Source organism: Budorcas taxicolor, chromosome 23 (genome assembly GCF_023091745.1).
Source record: "Budorcas taxicolor isolate Tak-1 chromosome 23, Takin1.1, whole genome shotgun sequence".
Lineage (NCBI taxonomy): Eukaryota > Metazoa > Chordata > Mammalia > Artiodactyla > Bovidae > Budorcas > Budorcas taxicolor.
In genome coordinates this window covers 32,252,640-32,277,461 of record NC_068932.1, presented here as the reverse complement: position 1 = coordinate 32,277,461, position 24,822 = coordinate 32,252,640, and the positions used below count along the sequence as shown (strand labels likewise).

Below are 24,822 nucleotides of genomic sequence, written 5' to 3'. Positions count from 1 at the left end.
CTGACGTGGAGCCAGAAATACTAAGTACAGTCCACTCTAGAACCTTCAGATAGAAGCTTTCTTTACAATAAATTTTCATTGTCTTGACTGCTGGTGGCTCAGACGGTAAAGCGTCTGTCTACAATGCGGGAGACCCGGGTTCGAGCCCTGGGTTGGGAAGATCCCCGGAGAAGGAAATGGCAATCCACTCAGGGGTTGCCTGGAAAATCCCATGGTCAGAGGAGCCTGGTAGGCTACAGTCTATGGGATCGCAAAGAGTCGGACACGACTGAGCGACTTCACTTCACTGTCTTGAGGAGCAACAACTTTTACAAAACACCTAAGAGTTGATGTAAAATAAAATAGTCTAGACAGAGACTTAGATTTCAGTATCAGCATCAACACTTTCTAGCTCTATCACTTTCAAAATATTCCTGAACCTCGGAGTCTCTATTTCCTCATTTAAAAAAATGAGGTTGGACTGCCCTGTTGGTCCAGTAGTTAAAAATCCACCTGTCAATGCAGGGAACAGGGGTTTGATCCCCGGTCCAGGAAGATACCACATGCCTCATGACAACTAAGCCGGGGCACCACAACTACTGAGCCTGCATATGCTCTAAAGTCCCTGCTGCACAACGGGAGGAGCCACTGCAATGAGAAGCCTGCACACCACAACAAGAGAAAGCCCTCTCGCTGCAACTAGAGAAAGCCCGTGAGCATCAGTGAAGACCGAGCACATTGATGACTGATGACACTGATGACACTGATGACTGATTTATTGATGACTGATACAGTCATCAACAAATAAAAAATTTAAATGGGGGTGTATAACAACTAATCGGAGAAGGCAATGGCACCCCACTCCAGGACTCTTGTCTGGAGAATCCCAGGGATGGGGGAGCCCGGTGGGCTGCCATCTATGGGGTCGCACAGAGTCGGACACGACTGAAGCAACGTAGCAGCAGCAGTGCAACAACTAATCCCTGAGGTGTAAGAAAATAAGTAGATGCTATCCATGCAGTACTGTAGTTAGTACTCAACAGGAATTGGCTGTTAAATATTGTCGTCAGTTCAGTTCAGTTGCTCAGTCGTGTCCGACTCTTTGCGACCCCGTGAACTGCAGCACGCCAGGCCTCCCTGTCCATCACCGACTCACGGAGTTAAAAGGCAGAAGGGAAGTGGAGGACAAAAAGTCACATAGGTAAACCTCTACCTGGACAGAATATCACCCTAAAGAAAAAAAGTTATAGGGAGAGTGGGACTTCCCTGGTGGTCCAGTGGCTAAATACCGACCTTCCAAAGCAGGGGGCCTGGGTTTGATTCCTGGTCAGGGAACTAGATGCCATATGCCATAACTAAGACCTGATGCAGCCAAATAGATAAATTAAACATTTTTTTAAAATATAGGGAGAGTTATAAGCCTGTTGATTTTGAAAGGAAGTTAGTATACCCAGCATTGTGTTCAATGATATCGGATACAAGTACTGAACCTTGATGTACTTGTTTCATTCACTGAAAATGAACCTACCAAAGGTCATGGGATAATGCTTCTAGGAAAGTCCAAGAGACAATTACCTTCTGTGATACTAAGAGCAGCAAGGGCCAGCAGTACAATACTAGGGGCAAGGTCAAGGTAAAAAGTCAGGAGGCCTGAATGCTAATTCTAGCTCAGATTCTATAATGCAGGGAGCTACATTTATGAAACACATCCTCCTAAACAAATGTACTAGTGAATCACCCAAAATATTTTCCTACTGTTAACTCTTCAACAACAACTTGGCCAGGAAGTTCTCCTTGTATTAAATGAGAACCAGATTCAGACAGGCAAAGTGGTTTGTGCAGTCACACAGCTAGCAATAGAAAAATTGGATTTCAAGCCCAATCTGTCCTGCTACACAGCTTCCAGCACCCACCCAGATCCTCTGCTAATGTCCCTGCCATGCTGTATTTTTAATTCTTCTCAGACCACCATATTTAAACGAAGTTTTAGAAGTGAGACAGGGAAGGAGAGGTAGGGAACAAGAGCCCACCTTGGTCTTACAGGCCAGGGGAAACATCCAGGCTTACCAGACACAGCAAGTCCTCTTTGGAAGATTTCATATAGCGTCTTGGCATCTGAGAAGTAGTAGTGTAGTAGGTCATTGTCCTTCTGGAAAATACTTCTCCGTGCTCCTCCCTAAGACACAAGATCGAGTTTAGGTCAAGCCTGAGTCTTTCCCCACCCTTTCCAAACCTGTATGGATTGAACTGAAAAGAACATAAATACTGACTATTGAGGTCACACTGATGTCTCTTTTAGTATTCAATCAATCAGTTTTTTTAAGTCTCAAAATTGTGGTATCTTCATATCAGAGAAACCCAGAGATTGTCGCAGTTATATTTTTAGTAATTTCCCTCCACCTCCCTAGGTATATGCATATGCACTCAATCACACACGCATACACACACACACACATACACACACACACACACACAGGAGAGACAATATTATAGTTATGTGCTGTGCTGGGCTTAATTGCTAAGTTGTGTCCGATTCTTTGTGACCCCATGCCCGCCAGGCTCCTCTGTCCATGCTCCTCCCTAAGACACAGAATTCGGAATTCTCCAGGCAAGAATACTGAAGTGGGTTGCCATGCTCTCCCCTAGGGGATCTTCCCAACCCAGGGATTGAACTCAGGTCTCCTAAATTGCAGGCAGATTCTTTACTATTTGAGCCACCAGGGAAGCCCTTTTATAAAAAATCGTATTAAGTTTAAACATCTATCAAATGTATACTATGTTCAAGGCACTGTGCAAATACTGTAGATGCAAAGTGGGTTAAGACAAAAGTACCACCCGTGAAAGTGAAGTGAAAGTGAAAGTGAAAGCGCTCAGTCTTGTCTGACTCTTTGCAACCCCATGGACTATACTGTTCATGGAATTCTCCAGCCCAGAATACTGGAGTGGATACACTTTCCCTTCCCCATGGGATCTGCCCATGACTGCCACATAAATGAGAGTTTTGGGAGTTGGGGTAGGGCGAGAAGGGGGAAACATGCAAATATAATACTGGGATGTACACACTGTAATAACAACATATGTTTTGGGAGATGAATGAAGTAACCAATCCTGAATCAAACAGAAAGCCTACAGAGAAGAAATAATATTTCAATAGAGACTCTGAAGACAGTAAGCATTTACCAAAAACGTGTGGTTTCATAGAATGGAGGGAAAGGAGAACAGAGTGAAGGAATAGCCTGAATAAAGATGCAGAGGAAGTAACAAGGATTTACTGTATAGCCCAGGGTAGTACACCCAGTATCGTGTAATAACCTATAATGGAATATCATCTGCAAAAAAAAAAAATCACTATGTGGTTCACCTGAAATGAATAATTGTAAATCAACTACTCTTCAACTTAAAAAAAAGAAGGCAAGAAAACACATTGCAGATTCTGATGGGCAGCTCAAGAACAGGGTATTTGAGAATGAGGGCATAGCTAGGGATGTGTCTAGAAATGTCCTCTGGAACTTTAGGATCCAGTCCTGATCTAGATATCCTGGAGCTGCCATAGGAGCTAGAGGTATGATTCAACCCTCATGGAAGTTAGAGAAGCCTTGCCATCAATTAAGCAGGCATTCAAAACTGCAAGTTACTACCAAGATAGCGGCTATGAGAGTCCAAGAGAACCCATGAGACCCTAACAAAAGACCTGACTTAATCTGGAGCATCAGGGAAGATTTCCATCAGATGTCACATTAAGTCAAGACATCAAAAACAAAGTTCTGTTTCTAGGAAAGAAAGATGGGATCTTGCTCTCTACTTACATAGACAGCATTGAGGAAGAATGAAAGATGATTCAACTTTTGGCAACTGGGTAAGAAGAGATGCATTTAACTGAGATAGACCAGGAGGCGAAGCAGGAAACGGTGTAGGTGTGTATGCAAGAGTGGTATGTGTGTGTGTGTGTGTGTGTGTGTGTGTGCGCACATTGATATGTAAGGGAGAAAACATGCAATAGAAAGATGAGTGGAGCCTGAGGTACTCAAGTGTCACTGAGATGAACTGGAACTCAAAAGAGAGGTCAGATTTGGGTGTCAGAGCCTTTCAGGTACATATTCATATCATATTAGAGGGAGGTTTTCTCAAAAGCTGTGAGGATTGAAAGCAGGGATTGGCAGACTATAATTGGGGCCAAACATGGCTAGCCAACTTTTAAATAAAGTTTTATTGGAACACAGCCCTGACCTCATTTACATATCTCTTGGTGCTTTCTCACTGTAACAGCAGAGTTGAATAGTTGCAACACAACCCATGTAGTCTGCAAAGCCTAAACTCTTCACTATCTGGCCTTCATGGAACAAGTTTGCCAATCCTTGCTTCAAAGGAATCAAAAGTTGGTGAGACTGAAACTCTAGGATAAAGAGAGGAAAGAATCTAAGTGACAAAGAAAGACTATCTTGGAATTAGGAAGAAATCCCACTGAAGGATATGATGAAATGCAAAGGAAGAAGTTTTAAGAAGGAAGTGTCAAGTCAATTGAGAGGAAGAATCATTGAATTTATTTTTAAAATTTATTCTTTATTGAAGTATACTTGATTTACAATGTAGTGTTAATTTCTGATGCACAGCAAAATGATTCAGTTATGCACATATATACATTCTTTTTTATATTCTTTTCCACTATGGTTTATGCCAGAATACTGAATATAGTTCCCTGTACTGTACAGTAGTACGTTGTTGTGAATCACTGAATTTAGAAGTTAGATTATGAGTGATGTAGAGAAGTCTGAGGGGATGATAGTGATAAAGGTCAGACCTCAGTGGGTTGAAGTTCACGAGGGGAAATCAACAGTCTGCTCTTAAAGACTCAGGGGAAAGGGATGATTGAAAAGACATGGCAGCCTGAAGTATCGGGATTATAGGGACAGTAAGATGCTGATGAAAATCTTCCAAATAAAAGGGAGGGTGGTGGAGAATGGAGGCAACTTGGAGTCAGATTCCCAACTAGGAGCACAGAGTTTGTAACAAAATCAGAAAGGGTTAGCTTTAATGCTTTCTTCTCTGAGAAGTGTTGAAGATGAAAAATCATGAGAGATAATTCACAGCGCTATCCCTCAGAGTTCAGAGATATAGGAAATGGTACGATTTGCTAAAATGTCAAGGAATTGAGGGGAGAAGCCCAGTTCAATGTCTGTCAGTTTTAAGAGAGACTATTAACTCAAAGCTGGAATTGATTTCAATAACTTTTTTTTTTTTTAACCATTCTTAGACATGGTGTTTCTCAATGAAAATGTTCTTTGTCTGCAGAGTCCTAACTCTATCATCTAGACTGTGGGTCAGCAACGTGTTCCTGCAACAGGCTAGATAGTAAATACTTTAAGCTTTGTGGAACACATACTGTCTAGCCCTTTCTTTTATTCTTTTTACACATCCTTTGAAAAATATAAAGAATCTTCTTAGCTTGCTCACATGGATAAAGGTGGATTTTTGCTGCATGCTATAGTTTGCCAGTCCCACATCTAGATTTTTGGCATCATAAAACCAGTAAAATCTGTGATTTCATTACAAACAAAAATGTACCATTACTAGAACTTTCAACTTGTAGATTTTCTATTTCTTTTTGCTAATCAAAAAGGCTTACTTTCCCACACTACTCCCAGTCTCCTTTACCACCTCTCCTAAGGTCTTGAGTTACAGTTTGTGTTCCATGAAGGCTGACAAACTGCAAAGGTAATTGGCATGTTACCTCAATTCCCACCGACTGCTTGTTCAGATCAACATGAGGCAAGGTGGGCTGAGGTCTGTTAACCAACCACAGGAAGATGGCAGCTCCGAAGGTCAGGACGCAGATCAGTGCCGGGGTTGGAAGTGGGGAAAACAAGAAGTTAAAGATAAAAAGCATCTTTATGAAAAGCAGCAGGAAATTCAAGCCTGTAAAAAAAAAAGGAAAGAAAAAGAGGAAATTGCTGTACTTTTTTTTTGCTCAAACAGCTCTCTATGCTTACAGAAGTTACACACACATACACAGCTTCTAACCCTCCAAATAGCGATGGTTAACCACTCTAGCAGCTGAATTCCTCCCACTGTTTACCTTAGCAATGTCGGAAATACTAGAATACGTTCTCCACCCTGGCTACTTGACTGTCCTCCCACAAGTGGGAAAGGATCAAAGGAAAGAGGTTAATCATTTCCCAGACAATTTTGAGAAATGACTACTGCTTTATTTTTTGGTTCACAAACCCTAGAAGAAGCCCTCTGGATCCAACATAAGCTGGTAGTCAAAGGAGGGGGCTCCAGAGAGCTTTCCCTCCAGGCAGACGGAGGGTCATGAAGGACTCTTACGACTGCTTCTCCCTGGTATCAGCCAAATAGAAGACGGAACCTCTGGAGAGGTAATACCACCCATCTTAGAAATTATGTGTTCTCCTGTGAAGAACATTTCCTGCTGGCCCAGATATGCCTTGCTCATCGCTTTATTTTCTGAGCCATCAGGAGAGTCTCAGAGATCAAAAGCATGAAAACTTGCTGGGTCCAAAGTCCTCTTTCTCCAGGGAACCTGGAGGAATAATTTTTATCAGAGACAACTTTAGCCAGGTCTGCAGAAAGGTGGCTGGAGAATGGGCCCGAAACATGGTAGCCGGGAGGCATTGAAGATTTAAGCCAGGAAGAGATCTCTAGGAATCAAAAGAAACAAAATCTTCCCTTCACAACTCAACTTTACTTGTAGCTTCCAGCCAGCTTTAGCTTCAAACTACTCTATAACGAGGCATTAACATTTGGGTAGATCCTAGGACCTTATTCTCACTGACATTATCTCTTCCAGGTCTTGCCTCAAAACTTTCAGACTTGATTAGGGCAATAACAGCAGCAAACATATGAGCACCAACTGTATGCCAGGCACCAAGCTGGGTTGTTTGCATGGATTATCTAATTTATTTCAACCAATATCACAAAGTCACATTTTACAGATAAGAAAATAGAAACTCCCAAAAGTAAAGTGACTTCTTGTCCAAGGTCATTCACCATTTCCCACTGCTGCCTCCCCATTAAAATCGACAAAACCACAACTCATTTCCTCCTTACAGAGTCTAGCCATAGAGTTCAAGGAGGCTGAATTCATCCAGCAGTTTATGAGTCACAGCAAAGGATGTTCAGATGTTGTATGTGTTTCTCCAGTAGTCATGGGTGGATGGGAGAGTTGGATCATAAAGAAGGTTGAACACTGAAGAACTGATGTTCTCGAACTGTGGTACTGGAGAAGACTCTCGAGAGTCCCTTGGACAGCAAGATCAAACCAGTCAATCCTAAAGGAAATCAATCCTGAATATTCACTGGAAGGACTGATGCTGAAGCTGAAACTCCAGTACTTTGGCCACCTCATGCGAAGAGTTGACTCATTGGAAAAGACTCTGATGCTGGGACGGATTGGGGGCAGGAGGAGAAGGGGACGACAGAGGATGAGATGGCTGGATGGCATCGCCAACTTGATGGACATGAGTTTGAGCAAACTCTGGGATATAGGGAAGAACAGGGAAGCCTAGGGTGCTGCAGTGCATGGCGTCGCAAAGAGCTGGACACAACTGAGCGACTGAACAACAACAAAAATTTACTATAATGCTCTACAGAACAATATCTCAAGAGACAAGAGCAAACATTCTGACTCAAAATCAAGAGAGTGAATAAAGTCCAACAAAGAACTTTATCAGATCAAACTCAGAGTCACCATTCGAGCTTTGAGGCAGCTGCCACTAGCAGGCATCTGGAAACTTCTCCATTAAGAAAAACAGTTCAGCTCACTCTCACAGAGGCTTTTATAAAGCCTAGAAATTTTGTGCGGGAGCAGGAACAGTCACAAGAAACCGTGAGTCACTTTTCATCATTTTTTTCTGCCTCTAATTGGTTATTATCTGAATTCGGAGTAGTCTCTTGACATTGTTTGGAGGAAAATGGAACTTCCAGAGCCTGAGATGACTGTCCCAACTCTGGTTTCTTCCATGTTGTGTTAAGGTGGAAAAAAAAAGAAAGAAGCTTAAAAATAAAAGCCAGATCCCCAGGTGGTAGGTTACCTAACAACAGGTGCTGTTGTCACAGTCTGCCAGGATTCTGAGAGCTGGAGTTTTTGGAGTCTGGCTTTACCCAGGCTTGTATGAAGGGGCAGTCCAGGAGGCAAAACTCATTCAAGAGCCAGCCATGCGGGACATTGTCTCTCCAGAGGCTGGCCATCCAAGCCAGCCTGATAAGGGGGGCCGCCCCAGAAAAAGGTGCAAAATGCATAGAAAGGCAGCAGTGAGGAGCAACCTGCTTTGTGCTCACCCACCTCTGCCCACTGGCAACCTCTCCGGCCTCAGCCTGGATTCTGCCACCAGTCTGGTGGTATCTTAGGATCTGGGGTTCTGCCTTCTGCTCTCATCCCACCCTCAAAGAAGAGATTTTTACCTGCACCCCCTTTTTGGCCTCAAGAACAAGTTGTTGCCCTTCAGACATTTGCTCTCATCTTACGCAAGGCAGATTTATGTCTTAATGGGAGATTTAATGGGAGACTTTGTAAACAAAAATTTTGAAAGAGGATTAAAGGTTAAATGTGCCAGGGTAGGATGGGGAGGAGAAGGCAATGGCACCCCGCTCCAGTACTCTTGCCTGGAGAGTCCCATGGACGGAGGAGCCTGGTGGGGGGCAGTCCATGGGGTCGCTAAGAGTCAGACACGACTGAGCGACTTCACTTTCACTTTTCACTTTCATGCATTGGAGAAGGAAATGGCAACCCACTCCAGTGTTCTTGCCTGGAGGATCCCAGGGACAGAGGAGCCTTGTGGGCTGCTGTCTCTGGGGTCGCACAGAGTCGGACACGACTGACGCGACTTAGCAGCAGCAGCAGGATGGGGAAGAGGGGGGGTGAACTTCCTGGCAGGTAACATGAAGGGAGGAGAGAAAGAGCCCTTGGCCTGTCTAACAGTGGCACTCGCTGTCCACACCGGCTGATTACAGTGTAGTAATGTGAACCCAGGGTCATCGGAAGGTCAGATTTTTGTTTCTCTAGAAAACCCGGAACACTGGATCTTTATGAAAGCTAAATTTTAACTTCTGGTTAAATGAATACAGGTCTGGCATGGTATAAATGAAAACATAGTAACTGGGGACTTCCCTGGTGGTCCAGTGGATAAGAATCTGCCTTCCAATGTAGAGGACGTGGATTTGATCCCTGGTGGGGGAACTAAGATCCCACATGCTGCAGGGCAACTACTGAGAATGAGTGCTCTGAAGCCCATTCACCAGAACTAGAGAAGCCCAATGACGCAGCTAAGACCCAACACAGCCAAATTAAATAAATGAATAAATATTTTTTAAAAAGGGGGGGTTGAGGGAAGAATGGACATATGTATATGTATGGGAGGGGAAATACATACACATTAGGTTTAATTAATCTGGATCATGCTCTACCAATTCTTGAGCCTTCATTTTATACATCAGTTCAGTTCAGTTCAGTCACTCAAACGTGTCTGACTCTTTGCAACCGCATGAATCGCAGGACACCAGGCCTCCCTGTCCATCACCAACTTCCAGAGTTCACTCAGACTCACTTCCATCGAGTCAGTAATGCCATCCAGCCATCTCATCCTCTGTTGTCCCCTTCTTCTTCTGCCCCTAATCCCTCCCAGCATCAGAGTCTTTACCAATGAGTCAACTCTTCGCATGAGGTGGCCAAAGTACTGGAGTCTCAGCTTTAGAATCATTGCATCCAAAGAACACCCTGGGCTGATCTCCTTTAGAATGGACTGGTTGGATCTCCTTGCAGTCCAAGGGACTCTCAAGAGTCTTCTCCAACACCACACTTCAAAAGCATCAATTCTTGGGCGCTCAGCCGTCTTCACAGTCCAACTCTCACATCCATACATGACCACAGGAAAAACCATAGCCTTGACTAGACGGAACTTTGTTGGCAATGTAATGTCTCTGCTTTTGAATATGCTATCTAGGTTGGTCATAACTTTTCTTCCAAGGAGTAAGCATCTTTTAATTTCATGGCTGCAATCACCATCTGCAGTGATTTTGGAGCCCCCCAATAATAAAGTCTGACCCTGTTTCCACTGTTTCCCCATTTCCCATGAAGTGATGGGACCGGATGCCATGATCTTCGTTTTCTGAATGTTGAGCTTTAAGCCAACTTTTTTACTCTCCTCTTTCACTTTCATCAAGAGGCTCTTTAGTTCCTCTTCACTTTCTGCCATAAGGGTGGTGTCATCTGCATATCTGAGATTATTGATATTTCTCCCGGAAATCTTGATTCCAGCTTGTGCTTCTTCCAGCCCAGCGTTTCTCATGATGTACTCTGCATAGAAGTTAAATAAGCAGGGTGACAATATACAGCCTTGACGTACTCCTTTTCCTATTTGGAACCAGTCTGTTGTTCCATGTCCAGTTCTAACTGTTGCTTCCTGGCCTGCATATAGGTTTCTCAAGAGGCAGGTCAGGTGGTCTGGTATTCCCATCTCTTTCAGAATTTTCCACAGTTTATTGTGATCCACATAGTCAAAGGCTTTGGCATAGTCAATAAAGCAGAAATAGATGTTTTTCTGGAACTCTCTTGCTTTTTCCATGATCCAGCGGATGTTGGCAATTTGATCTCTGGTTCCTCTGCCTTTTCTAAATCCAGCTTGAACATCTGGAAGTTCATGGTTCACGTATTGCTGAAGCCTGGCTTGGAGAAATTTGAGCATTACTTTACTAGCGTGTGAGATGAGTGCAATTGTGCGGCAGTTTGAGCATTCTTTGGCATTGCCTTTCTTTGGGATTGGAATGAAAATGGACCTTTTCCAGTCCTGTGGCCACTGCTGAGTTTTCCAAATTTGCTGGCATATTGGATGCAGCACTTTCACAGCATCATCTTTCAGGATTTGAAATCGCTCAACTGGACTTCCATCACCTCCACTAGCTTTGTTCGTAGTGATGCTTTCTAAGGCCCACTTGACTTCACATTCCAAGATGTCTGGCTCTAGGTGAGTGATCACACAATCGTGATTATCTGGGTCATGAAGATCTTTTTTGTACAGTTCTTCTGTGTATTCTTGCCACCTCTTCTTAATATCTTCTGCTTCTGTTCCATACCATTTCTGTCCTTTATCAAGCCCATCTTTGCATGAAATGTTCCCTTGGTATCTCTAATTTTCTTGAAGACATCTCTAGTCTTTCCCATTCTGTTGTTTTCCCCTATTTCTTTGCATTGATCACTGAGGAAGGCTTTCTTATCTCTTCTTGCTCTTCTTTGGAACTCTGCATTCAGATGCTTTTATCTTTCCTTTTCTCCTTTGCTTTTTGCTTCTCTTGTTTTCACAGCTATTTGTAAGGGCTCCCCAGACAGCCATTTTGCTTTCTTGCAATTCTTTTCCATGGGGATGGTCTTGATCCCTGTCTCCTGTACAATGTCACGAACCTCAGTCCATAGTTCATCATGCACTCTATCTATCAGATCTAGGCCCTTAAATCTATTTCTCACTTCCACTGTATAATCCTAAGGTCATACCTGAATGGTCTAGTGGTTTTCCCTACTTTCTTCAATTTAAGTCTGAGTTTGGCAATTAAGGAGTTCATGATCTGAGCCACAGTCAGCTCCTGGTCTTGTTTTTGTTGACTGTATAGAGCTTCTCCATCTTTGGCTGCAAAGAATTCTGATTTCGGTGTTGACTATCTGGTGACGTCCATGTGTAGAGTCTTCTCTTGTGTTGTTGGAAGAGGGTGTTTGCTATGACCAGTGTGTTCTTTTGGCAAAACTCTATTAGCCTTTGCCCTGCTTCATTCCATATCCCAAGGCCAAATTTGCCTGTTTCATCAGGTGTTTCTTGACTTCCTACTTTTGCATTCCAGTCCCCTATAATGAAAAGGACATCTTTTGTGGGTGTTAGTTCTAAAAGGTCTTGTAGGTCTTCATAGAACCGTTCGACTTCAGCTTCTTCAGCGTTACTGGTTGGGGCATAGACTTGGATAACTGTGATACTGAATGATTTGCCTTGGAAACGAACAGAGATCATTCTGTCGTTTTTGAGACTGCATCCAAGTACTGCATTTTGGACTCTTTTGTTGGCCATGATGGCTACTCCATTTCTTCTAAGGGATTCCTGCCCACAGTAGTAGATATAATGGTCATCTGAGTTAAATTCACCCATTCCAGTCCATTTTAGTTTGCTGATTCCTAGAATGTCGACGTTCACCCTTGCCATCTCCTGTTTGACCACTTCCAATTTGCCTGGATTCATGGACTTAACATTCTAGGTTCCTATGCAATATTGCTCTTTACAGCTTCTATCACCAGTCACATCCACAACTGGGTATTGTTTTCACTTTGGCTGCATCCCTTCATCCTTTCTGGAGTTATTTCTCCACTGATCTCCAGTAGCATACTGGGCACCTACTGACCTGGAGAGTTCCTCTTTCAGTATCCTATCATTTTGCCTTTTCATACTGTTAATGGGCTTCTCAAGGCAAGAATACTGAAGTGGTTTGCCATTCCCTTCACCAGTGGACCACATTCTGTCAGACCTCTCCACCATGACCTGCCCGATTTGGGTGGCCCCACGGGCATGGCTTAGTTTCATTAAGTTAGACGAGGCTGTGGTCTTAGTGTGATTAGATTGACTAGTTTTCTGTGAGTACGGTTTCAGTGTGTCTGCCCTCTGATGTCCTCTGGCAACACCTACTGTCTTACTTGAGTTTCTCTTACCTTAGAGGTAGAATATCTCTTCATGGCTGCTCCAGCAAAGCACAGCCACTGTTCCTTACCTTGGACGAGGGGCATCTCCTCATCGCCGCCCCTTCTGACCTTGAACGTGGAATCACTCCTCTAGGCCCTCCTGTGCCCGCGCAGCCACTGCTCTTTGGACGTGGGGTTGCTCCTCCTGGCCGCCGCCCCTGGCCTCGGGCAGTTGCCACCGGCGCACATAGCACAGCCGAGAGGAGCTACCCCACGTCCGAGGTCAGGGGCAGAAGCCGGGAGGACCCCATGCCCGAAGGGTGGTGGCCAAGAGGAGTTACCCCACGTCCGAGGTCAGGGACAGTGGCCGAGAGTGCCAGGCTGCGATGGCGCAGGAACAGCCAAGAGGAGCTACCTCACGTCCATTTTATACATACTCCTGTCCTATTGACCATAAATGGGATGAGTTCGACCACTTCACTACCTTGCCTACAACTGGCAAGTGGCTTTGTTTGCAGTAAACACTGAAGGATGAATCTATTTCGTCAGCTGAAATAGCTTACTCACTTTTGTTTGCTATTGCCGATCAGGTATCCACACAGGCTATACACAGAATTTCAGTTCCTTTCTCTATGGCTCCCATATTTTTTAAAATAGAGGTAAAATTCACATAACGTAGAATAAACCACTTTTAAAATGGACAATTTAGTAACATTCAGTACGTTCACAGGGTTGTGTAACCACCATCTCTAGCTATTTCCAATACATTTTCATCACAGCAAACAGCGGAAACCATGCACCCATTAAACTGTCACTCTTGTTCTCTCCTCCCCACACCCTTGGCAACCACTAATGTACTTTCTGTTTCTGTGTATTGGGTTGGCCAAGAAGTTCCTTTGGGTTTTCCAGTAAGGTGTTATGGAAAAACCCAAATAAACTTTTTTGCCAACTCAGCATGTACCGATTTTGAATATTTCATATAAGTGGAGTCAGATAATATGTGACCTTTGTGTCCAATTTCTTTCACTTAATATTTTTAAGGTTTATCCATGTTTACAGTTTAGCATGTATTGGTATTACATTTCATCCCTTCTTATGGCTGAATAAAATTTCAGTGTATGGATAGACCACGTTTTGCTGCCCCATTCATCAGCTGGTGGATATTTGGGTTGTTTCCACCATTTGGATACGGTGAATAGTGCTATGACGTGTATATAAGTCTTGTTTGAATATCTATTTTCAATTATTTGGGGGTAAATATGTAATAGTGGAATTGCTGGTTCACATGGTAATCTTCTGTTTACTTTTTGAAGAATCACCAAACTGTTTCCCATAGTAGCTGTATCATTTTTATATTCCAACCAGCAACGTAAAGGATTCCAGCTTTTTACATCCTTACCAACTTCTGCTATTCTCTCTCTTTTTAATCATAGCCATTTTAATGGGCCTGAAATGGCATCTCACTTTGGTTTTGATCTGCACTTCCCTTATGACTAATGATGTTGAGCAACTTTTCATCTGCTTTTTGTCATTTGCATTTCTTCTATGAAGAAATGTCTGTTTCAGCCATTTGCCTATTTTTAAATTGAGCTATTATTTGTCCTTTAGTTGTTGAGTTGTAAGCTTTCTTTATATATTACAGATACTAGATTCTTTTCAGATAAATAATTTGCAAATATTTTCTCCCAATGTATAGGTTGTCATTTCACTATCTTGATAGTCTCCTCTCTGATGTACAACACAGACACGTTTTGAAACTGAGGATTCTGGCACTAGAGAGAATTTGCAACCATATCATGTAACTCTCTCACTGCTTAAATGGGAGAAACTGAAGAGCTTGAAAGAAGGCAAGACCTTCAGGTTACACCAGTACTGGACTGGTTGCCATTCTAAACTTTAGAATCTACTAACACTTCCAGAGGTACTCAAATGACAAGGGGGAAAGCCACCCTCTCTCTCGTCATGTGTCCTGTGTCACTTGAATTACAGTTCTGGACCTGTCACTCCACGGAAACCCCTGCAAGCATTTCTTCTTCCCTAACGTCACTCCCAGTTGGGAAAGAATGGAATAGGGAGAAGCGCAATAGCAGTTAAAAAAAAAAAAAAAAAAAAAAGAGGAAGGAGAGCTGTGTTATGCTGTAGCTAGGAGTTCCTGTTTGAAGTTATCTACAGATGGTCGAACAAGCCACAGGCTTCCCCCAAGTGGAAAGCTTCCTTTGCTTTTTGATGTGGTAACACTGACACGCCTAAGCCCCATCCCCTCTGATGCCCATCTGTCCTCAGCCCTTCCCCTGATTCTCTCCAGGGCCCTCCTTTCCTCTGTGGTTTGGATGGCCAGAGCCAACATTATTTATCTGGCTCCTGACATACTGACTTTTCAAGCTGGCAGAAGGACACCTTCTGCCTTCATACTTGCTTGCAAGCTCCCAGGACCAGCCTTGGTACCTAAGTTGTAACCACCCCATACTCACCTTTGGGTTTTGCTCCTTTGAAGATTTGGGGCAGCATGTCTCAAGTCTTGTTTTCTTTGGATAAAGTCCCTAAATGACCCCTTCTACTCTAAATTCATGTTTTTGGTCAACGATGTTTATTGCTATGAGTCTTTCAGATTACCCCTATAGTCTACAAATAATTTTTCTTCTCATTATTCCTTCCATTTAAAATATTTTATTTTTCTGCCATGTATTCTGCTTTTCAAGCATAAGTCTACTCCAGTCCTAGGGTCTCTGCATTTGCTCTTCTTTTTTGCCTGAAACGCTATCCCACAAATTTGAAATGGTCATGTATTGCTTCTAGGTAGGATCTCAACTCCAATGTCATTTCCTCAGAGGCTCTCTAGGATCACCCTATTGGACCTCAAACGCTATCATAGACCCTGGTTTCTCTTCTTCACGTCACTGTCAGCTTTCTTAAACAGTCCTGGTCCATTTTGGTCCATTGCCTCTATTAAACTGATGCTTTCACTGGAATGGGGATTTTTGTTTTGTTCATTGTGGTGCTTCCAATGCCTGCATCATGCTTGGCACAGAGGAAACTTTCAATGAGCAACTGGTTACTGAATAAATGATCAGTTTTCTAGTTCAGAATTATCTGTTCTACATACTCTCAGTTGACTCATTTTTCCCTTAGTAAAATTCCCCCACCCACAAGCTCTCTAATCTTAGATCATCAAAAATCACTCTGGACAATCTTGAGCCATGCATTCCCAATCAATATTTTGACAATATTGGTTTTGGGATAACGGATGGTAAAAGGATATATTTCTAACACATCAAAAGCTGGTCAGGATCAGGCTATTCCTCCAGGTTTAGAGGAAGCTACAGGATGGATCTTATCAGATGAGGTCATCTACAGTGTCCAGTGGGAAAAAAATCCAGCCTAGAAATATGTAATTCTGTTACTCTGGATTTCTGGAATTCAAAGGACAATAAGACAAATTATCTTTGCTTTTAAGCTTGAAGAACTAATTATTTTTCTATGCAGTAATGAATATATATTGCAATTATAAGCTATTTACAAAAAAAAGTTGCCTTCTAGAAAGTGGCCCACTCATTTGGGTTTAACTGGTTTTTGTGTTCTCCTGTATGTATGGGCTCATTCTGTGCTGATAGAAAGCTCATTAAAAGAGAGTCCAGGGTCCCCAAGTTCTTATACCCAATTAATCAACATTCTTCCATCCTGAATTACCTACTGTCTCCTAGAGACTATGTCACAAGTCTTCACAACTCATAATGACTCCAGAGGGGCCTGTGTGTTATTTAGCAGGCTGTATATGAAAGTTCTGCTTTCTTGGTTGGGCTTTAAGTTCTAACCCAGCCTTCACTGTTATTTCCCTTAACTTTCTGCCACCTTCAGTTCAGGAGGGCTTCATTTCATTCCTCAAAGTCTTTCCTGCTGGCTCAGCAGTAAAGAATCTGCCTGCCAATGCAGGAGATGTGGGTTTGACCCCTGGGTGGGGAAGATCCCCTGGAGAAGGAAATGGCAACCCACTCCAGTATTCTTGCTGGGAAAATCTCATGGACAGAAGAGCCTAGTAGGATACAGTCCATAGGGTTACAAAAGCGTCAGACATGATTTAGCAACAACAACAGCAACAACATTTCATTCCTTAACTGAATAGTTAATATGTATAGACAAATTTCAAAATAAGGGCAAAAGATCAATAGGACATTATAAACCAATAGCCTCATGAGTACACTTGGGAGGAAGTGATAAACTTTTCCTTAATATGCAATGAATGTGAACCACATAAGTGTTCTATTGAAAGATCCTTCACCTACTTTCCTCAAGAACTAAGGAGTTTTCACCTTCTCTTATACCTTTACTCTTATGTAGCAAATAGAGTTTTCTTCTACTAAAAAATAAAAGATAATATGATTTGAGACAACAAACTTGTTTTGCAAATCTAGCCAGAGGAAAAGCTGATAATAAGGACAGGGAACTATACTCAGCATCTTATAATAACTTATAATGAAAGAGAATGTAAATTAAAGAATATATATATTTACATACATAGGAATAACTGAATCACTTTGCTGTATACCTGAAACTAACACAACATTGTAAACCAACTATATTTCAATAATATTTTAAATAATAATAATTTTTTAAAGGCAGATACAGAAAAGCATTGGTTCTTAAAGAGGGTAAACCTCAACTAACCATGCTGTTATTATTTTTATTTTTATTTTATGACAATCAATATTTCTTGCTCATCTTTCATCCAGGATCCAGGTACCCATGCTATTTTAAATCATTCAAAAATTAAAAGGACCAATAATCAGTTATATCCAAGATAAAATTTGTTGTCATATTTCCCAATTTAAAAAAAAGTAGCTGAGAGGGGAATCCTAAAATTCCTCTAAAGAAATAAGAGGCAATTATGAGATATGTCAATAAGGTGTCATCTCATCGCAGTCATTCTTATCCAACTCTTTGGACTATAAGCCCACCAGGTTCCTCTGTCCATGGGATTTTCCAGGCAAGATACTGGAGTGGATAGCTATTTCTACCTCTAAAGGATCTTCCCAACCCAGGGGTCAAACTCATGTCTCTTGCATCTCCTGCATTGCAGGCAGATTTGTTGTCTGCTGAGCCATCAGGGAAGGCTTCGGTAAGGTGGCCAGTTACCAAACCACTAGTCAGAAAATCAATAGCTTTCCTATATTTTGAAAATAATGGAAAAGGTGCCATTCCCAATAGTGTATAAAAGAATAAATGTGTAAAATCCATATTTAAAAAGTGAAACCTTGAAAAAAATGGAAAGATATACTTGAAATAGTCAAGAGGTCCTATCTTCCTAAATACATCTATACATTTAATGCAACCCTAATAAAGACTAACAAGATTTTCATGGGAAACTAAGAAGTTAAAGCTCACCCCAAAAAATAAAACTTACAGAAAATAGAAAATTTTTGAAAAATCACCGGAATTGGGTGGGTAGCAGTGAAGTAAACATTACCAAACTTGTTTACTATGGAAATTTTCTCTTGGTTATCAATAGACAAGTCTATGTAACAAGATAATCCTGAAATAACCTCAGTGGATGCTATCATCATATACTAAATTGCAGTCCAAATTTAGATAGATTTTTTTTTTTCACTTCTAGTCAATGTGTTGAAACAACTGACTAGCCATTCAAACAGAATACCTAAAGCTGATTTCTGTCTTACCCCTAAAACAAAAATACATTGGAAGGACTTCCCTGGTAGTACAGTGGATAAGAATCCACCTGCAAATGCAGGGACACGGGTTCGATCCCTGGGTTGGAAGTGTCAGGTAGGCAGAACAGGGAAAAGGAGTCCAAAATGGCAGCGGCTACAAGTCAAGGAAGGGAAAAGCCCGCAAAAATGAAACAAAAGAAGGTCCCAGGACCGGAGTGAGGACCTCAGGTAAAACAGACAACACTCCTGGCTGGCCCAGTTTACATAAGAAAGGCCCAGGGAAAGATAAACATACAAATAGAAGAGCCAGAGCCAGAGCCAGCTCCCTCTCTCTCTCCTCCACGCGCTGGGGCGCTCTTCTCGTGTCTTTAGATCGACGTGCCCTCACGCCTCGAAGTTGGATTTTCCTGCTATCTTCTAAATAAAACAGAGCTGTAACACTGAGTTGTAACACTGATTTGTCTAAGAGCTACGACATAGTCCATTCGAGACCCCAGAGCTATAACACGGTCTATCCAAGACCTGAGAGCTGTGGCACGCCGAGGGGGCTTTAATGTCCGTCACTCCAAATCTTTGTTGTGACGAGACAAAGAATCGAGGAATGAACACTCGCGTGACAGAAGGATTCCACGTGCTGCAAAGCAACTAAGCCCATGTGCTACAACTACTGAGCCCGAGGGTGGCAACTACTCAGCCTATCCGCTGCCGATCCCAGCCTGCGATCTGGAACGAGAGATGCCACCGCAGTGAGAAGCTTGCGGACCTCAACAAGAGAGTAGCCCTCCGTGGCTGCAACTAGAGAAAGCATGTGAGCAGCAGCAAAGACCCAGCACAACCAAAAATAAGTTATTTTAGAAAATACATTGAAGATGGACCAAAGACGAGATAGAAAACATTGAAAGCTATGAGAGAACCGGAGGATAAAAAATATGAGAGAACTGTTTTTTATAATCCTGACATGGAGAAGACTCAAGACAGACATAAAACCTAGAAGCTGTGCAAGGAAAATGTTGGCTTATACAAAACTTTAAAAGATACTTGCCCTGCAGAAAATATATCAAAGACAAAGTCAAAGAGCAACTGGGAATAGTATCAAATATTCCAGGTAGGCAAAGAGCTCATTTCCTCAGTAGAAATGCTTAGAAGTCAAAGAAAAACAGCACATACCCCAGTAAAACAAAGAGTAGAGGGAATGACCAGAAAGTTCAAAGCAAAACAAACAGGCTACTTAAAATGGGGAAAGATATTCAACTTCACTTACAGTTTTTTAAAATGCAAATCTAAATGAAATCCCATTTCCCCATCCTTCAGATTAGCAGTGATGAAGCAGTATTAAATGCAGGATCAATCATGGAGATGTAAATTGGGGCAGTCTCCTTAAGGATGTGTCTATTGTCTGAAACCATGATTTAAATTATGTGCCTTTTGACCTAAGGACATGACTAGTAATTTATCTTGTAGAAAAGACCTAAATTCAATAAAGCGCATCACTTTAAGTGGCTGAGTCATGGGTTAGGAATGTGGATTCTGAGTCAGGTTGCACCCAATCTTTGTGATCACCTTTGTGACCTAGGGTAAATAACTTCTGTGTACCTCTGCGTCTATAAAATGGCATTACTAATGTCTCCCTCATAAGACTATCCTTATGATTAAAGAAGTTAATGTACCTGTGTTGTGCCTAGAACAATGCCTCACCCACAGGCTCAGGTATTAGCTATTATGGTCATCATCATTAAATTTATAGGATTGTTGATAATATCAGACACCAGAAAAGCCTTCCTTGATAGGAGAATAACCAGATAAATTATACCACTTACATACAACAGAATTATTGGCAGGTATTAGAGAGAATTCTGGAGGAGGAAATGGCAACCCACTCTGGTATTCTTGTTGGAAAAATCCCATGGACAGAGGAGCCTGGTGGGCTATACTCTGTGGGGTCACAAAGAGTTGGACACGACTAAGCAACTGAGCACATTAAGAAAAATAAAGCAGATCTGTATATATTGATAAGGAAAGAACTGTGTGAAATACCAGGCTTCCCAGGGGGCACTAGTGGTAAAGAACTCCTGCCTGCCAATGCAGGAGACATAAGAGACGTGGGTTCGATCCCTGGGTCGGGAAGATCTCCTAAAGGAGGGCATGGCAATCCACTCCAGTATTCTTGCCTGGAGAATTCCATGGACAGAGGAGCCTGGTGGGTTATAGTCCATAGGGTCACAAAGAGTCAGACACAACTGAAGCGATGTCACACACACACACACACACACACGAAATATCACCAAGTACTGAGAAGAGTCGACTCATTGGGAAAAAACCCTGATGCTGGGAAAGACTGAAGGCAGGAGGAGAAGGGGATGACAGAGGATGAGATGGTTGGATGGCATCACTGACTCAATGGACATGAGTTTGAGCAAGCTCCAGGAGATAGTGAAGGACAGGGAAGCCTGGTGTGCTGCCATCCATAGGATCACAAAGAGTCGGACACGACGGAGCAACTGAACAACAACAGAGGGAAAAACTGCTTGGGCAACGTGGTATATGCTTTTGTGTTCCTGAAAGAATAATCCTCATAGGAAAAGACAGACTGAAGAGGAGTTTTTATGAATGGATTTTCTAGAAACGTTTGAGTATTCAATCATTCAGCCTAAAATATTTAAGGGCTTGTCTCCATATCATTGGCCTCCTTGGTGGCTCACATATCATTAGCATCATTCCAGGTGCTGGGGAGATAGTTTTCCTTCCACAGTATTCTATAATCTAGTTCTTGTTCAGGTTTGCTGTTGAACTCCCCAGTAAAATACAACCCCAGTAGGTCATGGAACTCTCCTCAGTGTTATATTGCAGCCTGGATGGGAGGGTAGTCTGGGAGAAAACAGATGCATGCATATGTATGGCAGAGTCCCTCTGCTGTTCACCCAAAACTATCACAACACTGTTAAGTGGCTATACCCCAAATATAAAATGAAAAGTTAAAACTACAGTAGGGAAGTGGTTTGCCATTCCCTTCTCCAGTGGACCAAATTCTGTCAGTTCTTGAGAACCCCATGAACAGTATGAAAAGGCAAAATGATAGGATACTGAAAGAGGAGCTCTCCAGGTCTGTAGGTGCCCAAGATGCTACTGGAGGTCAGTGGAGAAATAACTCTAGAAAGAATGAAGGGATGGAGACAAAGCAAAAACAATACCCAGTTGTGGATGTGACTGGTGATAGAAGCAATGTCCGATACTGTAAGAGCAATATTCCATAGGAACCTAGAATGTTAAGTCCATGAATCAAGGCAAATTGGAAGTGGTCAAACAGGAGATGGCAAGGGTGAACGTCGACATTCTAGGAATCAGCAAACTAAAATGGACTGGAATGGGTGAATTTAACTCAGATGACCATTATATCTACTACTGTGGGCAGGAATCCCTTAGAAGAAATGGAGTAGCCATCATGGCCAACAAGAGTCTGAAATGCAGTACTTGGATGCAGTCTCAAAAACGACAGAATGATCTCTGTTAGTTTCCAAGGCAAACCATGCAATATCACAGTAATCCAAGTCTATGCCCCAACCAGTAACGCTGAAGAAGCTGAAGTCGAACGGTTCTATGAAGACCTACAAGACCTTTTAGAACTAACACACACAAAAGATGTCCTTTTCACTATAGGGGACTGGAATGCAAAAGTAGGAAGTCAAGAAACACCTGATGAAACAGGCAAATTTGGCCTTGGGATATGGAATGAAGCAGGGCAAAGGCTAATAGAGTTTTGCCAAGAGAATGCACTGGTCATAGCAAACACCCTCTTCCAACAACACAAGAGAAGACTCTACACATGGACATCACCAGATGGTCAACACCGAAATCAGATTGATTATATTCTTTGCAGCCAAAGATGGAGAAGCTCTATACAGTCAACAAAAACAAGACCAGGAGCTGACTGTGGCTCAGATCATGAACTCCTTAATTGCCAAACTCAGACTTAAATTGAAGAAAGTAGGGAAAACCACTAGACCATTCAGGTATGACCTAAATCAAATCCCTTATGATTATACAGTGGAAGTGAGAAATAGATTTAAGGGCCTAGATCTGATAGAGCGCGTGATGAACTATGGACAGAGGTTCGTGACATTGTACAGGAGACAGGGATCAAGACCATCCCCATGGAAAAGAAATGCAAGAAAGCAAAATGGCTGTCTGGGGAGCCCTTACAAATAGCTGTGAAAACAAGAGAAGCAAAAAGCAAAGGAGAAAAGGAAAGATAAAAGCATCTGAATGCAGAGTTCCAAAGAAGAGCAAGAAGAGATAAGAAAGCCTTCTTCAGTGATCAATGCAAAGAAATAGGGGAAAACAACAGAATGGGAAAGACTAGAGATGTCTTCAAGAAAATTAGAGATACCAAGGGAACATTTCATGCAAAGATGGGCTTGATAAAGGACAGAAATGGTATGGACCTAACAGAAGCAGAAGATATTAAGAAGAGGTGGCAAGAACACACAGAAGAACTGTACAAAAAATATCTTCAAGACCAAGATAATCACAATGGTGTGATCACTCACCTAGAGCCAGACATCTTGGAATGTGAAGTCAAGTGGGCCTTAGAAAGCATCACTACGAACAAAGCTAGTGGAGGTGATGGAAGTCCAGTTGAGCGATTTCAAATCCTGAAAGATGATGCTGTGAAAGTGCTGCATCCAATATGCCAGCAAATTTGGAATACTCAGCAATTGCCACAGGACTGGAAAAGGTCCATTTTCATTCCAATCCCAAAGAAAGGCAATGCCAAAGAATGCTCAGACTACCGCACAATTGCACTCATCTCACACGCTAGTAAAGTAATGCTCGAATTTCTCCAAGCCAGGCTTCAGCAATACGTGAACCATGAACTTCCAGATGTTCAAGCTGGATTTAGAAAAGGCAGAGGAACCAGAGATCAAATTGCCAACATCCGCTGGATCATGGAAAAAGCAAGAGAGTTCCAGAAAAACATCTATTTCTGCCTTATTGACTATGCCAAAGCCTTTGACTGTGTGGATCACAGGAAACTGTGGAAAATTCTGAAAGAGATGGGAATACCAGACCACCTGACCTGCCTCTTGAGAAACCTATATGCAGGTCAAGAAGCAACAGTTAGAACTGGACATGGAACAACAGACTGGTTCCAAATAGGAAAAGGAGTACATCAAGGCTGTATATTGTCCCCCTGCTTATTTAACTTCTATGCAGAGTACATCATGAGAAACGCTGGGCTGGAAGAAGCACAAGCTGGAATCAAGATTTCCAGGAGAAATATCAATAACCTCAGATATGCAGATGACACCACCCTTATGACAGAAAGTGAAGAGGAACTAAAGAGCCTCTTGATGAAAGTGAAAGAGGAGAGTGAAAAAGTTGGCTTAAAGCTCAACATTCAGAAAACAAAGATCATGGCCTCTGGTCCCATCACTTCATGGGAAATAGATGGGGAAACAGTGGAAACAGGGTCAGACTTTATTATTGGGGGGCTCCAAAATCACTGCAGATGGTGATTGCAGCCATGAAATTAAAAGATGCTTACTCCTTGGAAGAAAAGTTATGACCAACCTAGATAGCATATTGAAAAGCAGAGACATTACTTTGCCACCAAAGGTCCGTCTAGTCAAGGCTATGGTTTTTCCAGTGGTCATGTATGGATGTGAGAGTTGGACTGTGAAGAAAGCTGAGCGCTGAAGAATTATGCTTTTGAAGTGTGGTGTTGGAGAAGACTCTTGTGCGTCCCTTTGACTGCAAGGAGATCCAACCAGTCCATTCTAAAGGAGATCAGCCCAGGGCGTTCTTTGGAAGGAATGATGCTAAAGCTGAAACTCCAGTACTTTGGCCACCTCATGCAAAGAGTTGACTCATTGGGAAAGAGTCTGATGCTGGGAGGGATTGGGGGCAAGAGGAGAAGAGGACAACAGAGGATGAGATGGCTGGATGACATCACCAACTCAATGGATGTGAGTTTGAGTGAACTCCAGGAGATGGTGATCGACAGGGAGGCCTGGCGTGCTGGGATTCATGGGGTCGCAAAGAGTCGGACACGACTGAGTAACTGAACTGAAGTGAACTGATAGTAGGGAAAGAGGATTGAGGGGACAGCAGTGGGGTGAGTTTTAATTGAGGAGGTTAGTGTAGGTCTCACTGGGAACATAGCACTTGAGGAGATATTTAATCTGTAACAGTCATGCTTAAAGAAAAAAGCAACTTACATGTGAACTACTCTGTATTATCCCTCCTCCAACTCAGGCAGCTGACTTAGAAAGTTCCACCACCTTGGCTGGAGACCTCTCACAGGACTACGCCTGAGAAGACAGCCTCATCCTCATTTCTAGAACTAAACCTCCCTCATCACTAAAGCCACATTCCATTAGCAGCCTCTTCCCCACGCTCCCATCACCCACCAGTCTGGACAGCAGCTCCAAGAGTAACCAGATCAATGCCCTTAGCAGATAAGAAACCAAAGGTGAAGTTTGAGTCACGGGGCCAAAGGGTACCCGAAATTGCGTCTTG

The 24,822-nt window shown here is 42.5% G+C and overlaps 1 protein-coding gene across 3 annotated transcripts in view; it reads right to left on the bottom strand.

Moving 5' to 3' along the window:
- ACSL5 (acyl-CoA synthetase long chain family member 5) overlaps nt 1-24,822 on the bottom strand; it is a 56,835-nt gene that overhangs the window by 23,646 nt on the left and 8,367 nt on the right. For 2 of the 3 annotated variants that reach the window (XM_052661194.1, XM_052661193.1), the window contains exons 2-3: nt 5,708-5,892; nt 2,047-2,155 (exon numbers count right to left, since the gene is read on the bottom strand). In XM_052661194.1, coding sequence (XP_052517154.1) covers nt 2,047-2,155; nt 5,708-5,892 — 294 coding nt within the window. The remainder of the gene's footprint in view (nt 1-2,046; nt 2,156-5,707; nt 5,893-24,822) is intronic. The other variant, XM_052661196.1, reaches the window with a different exon arrangement.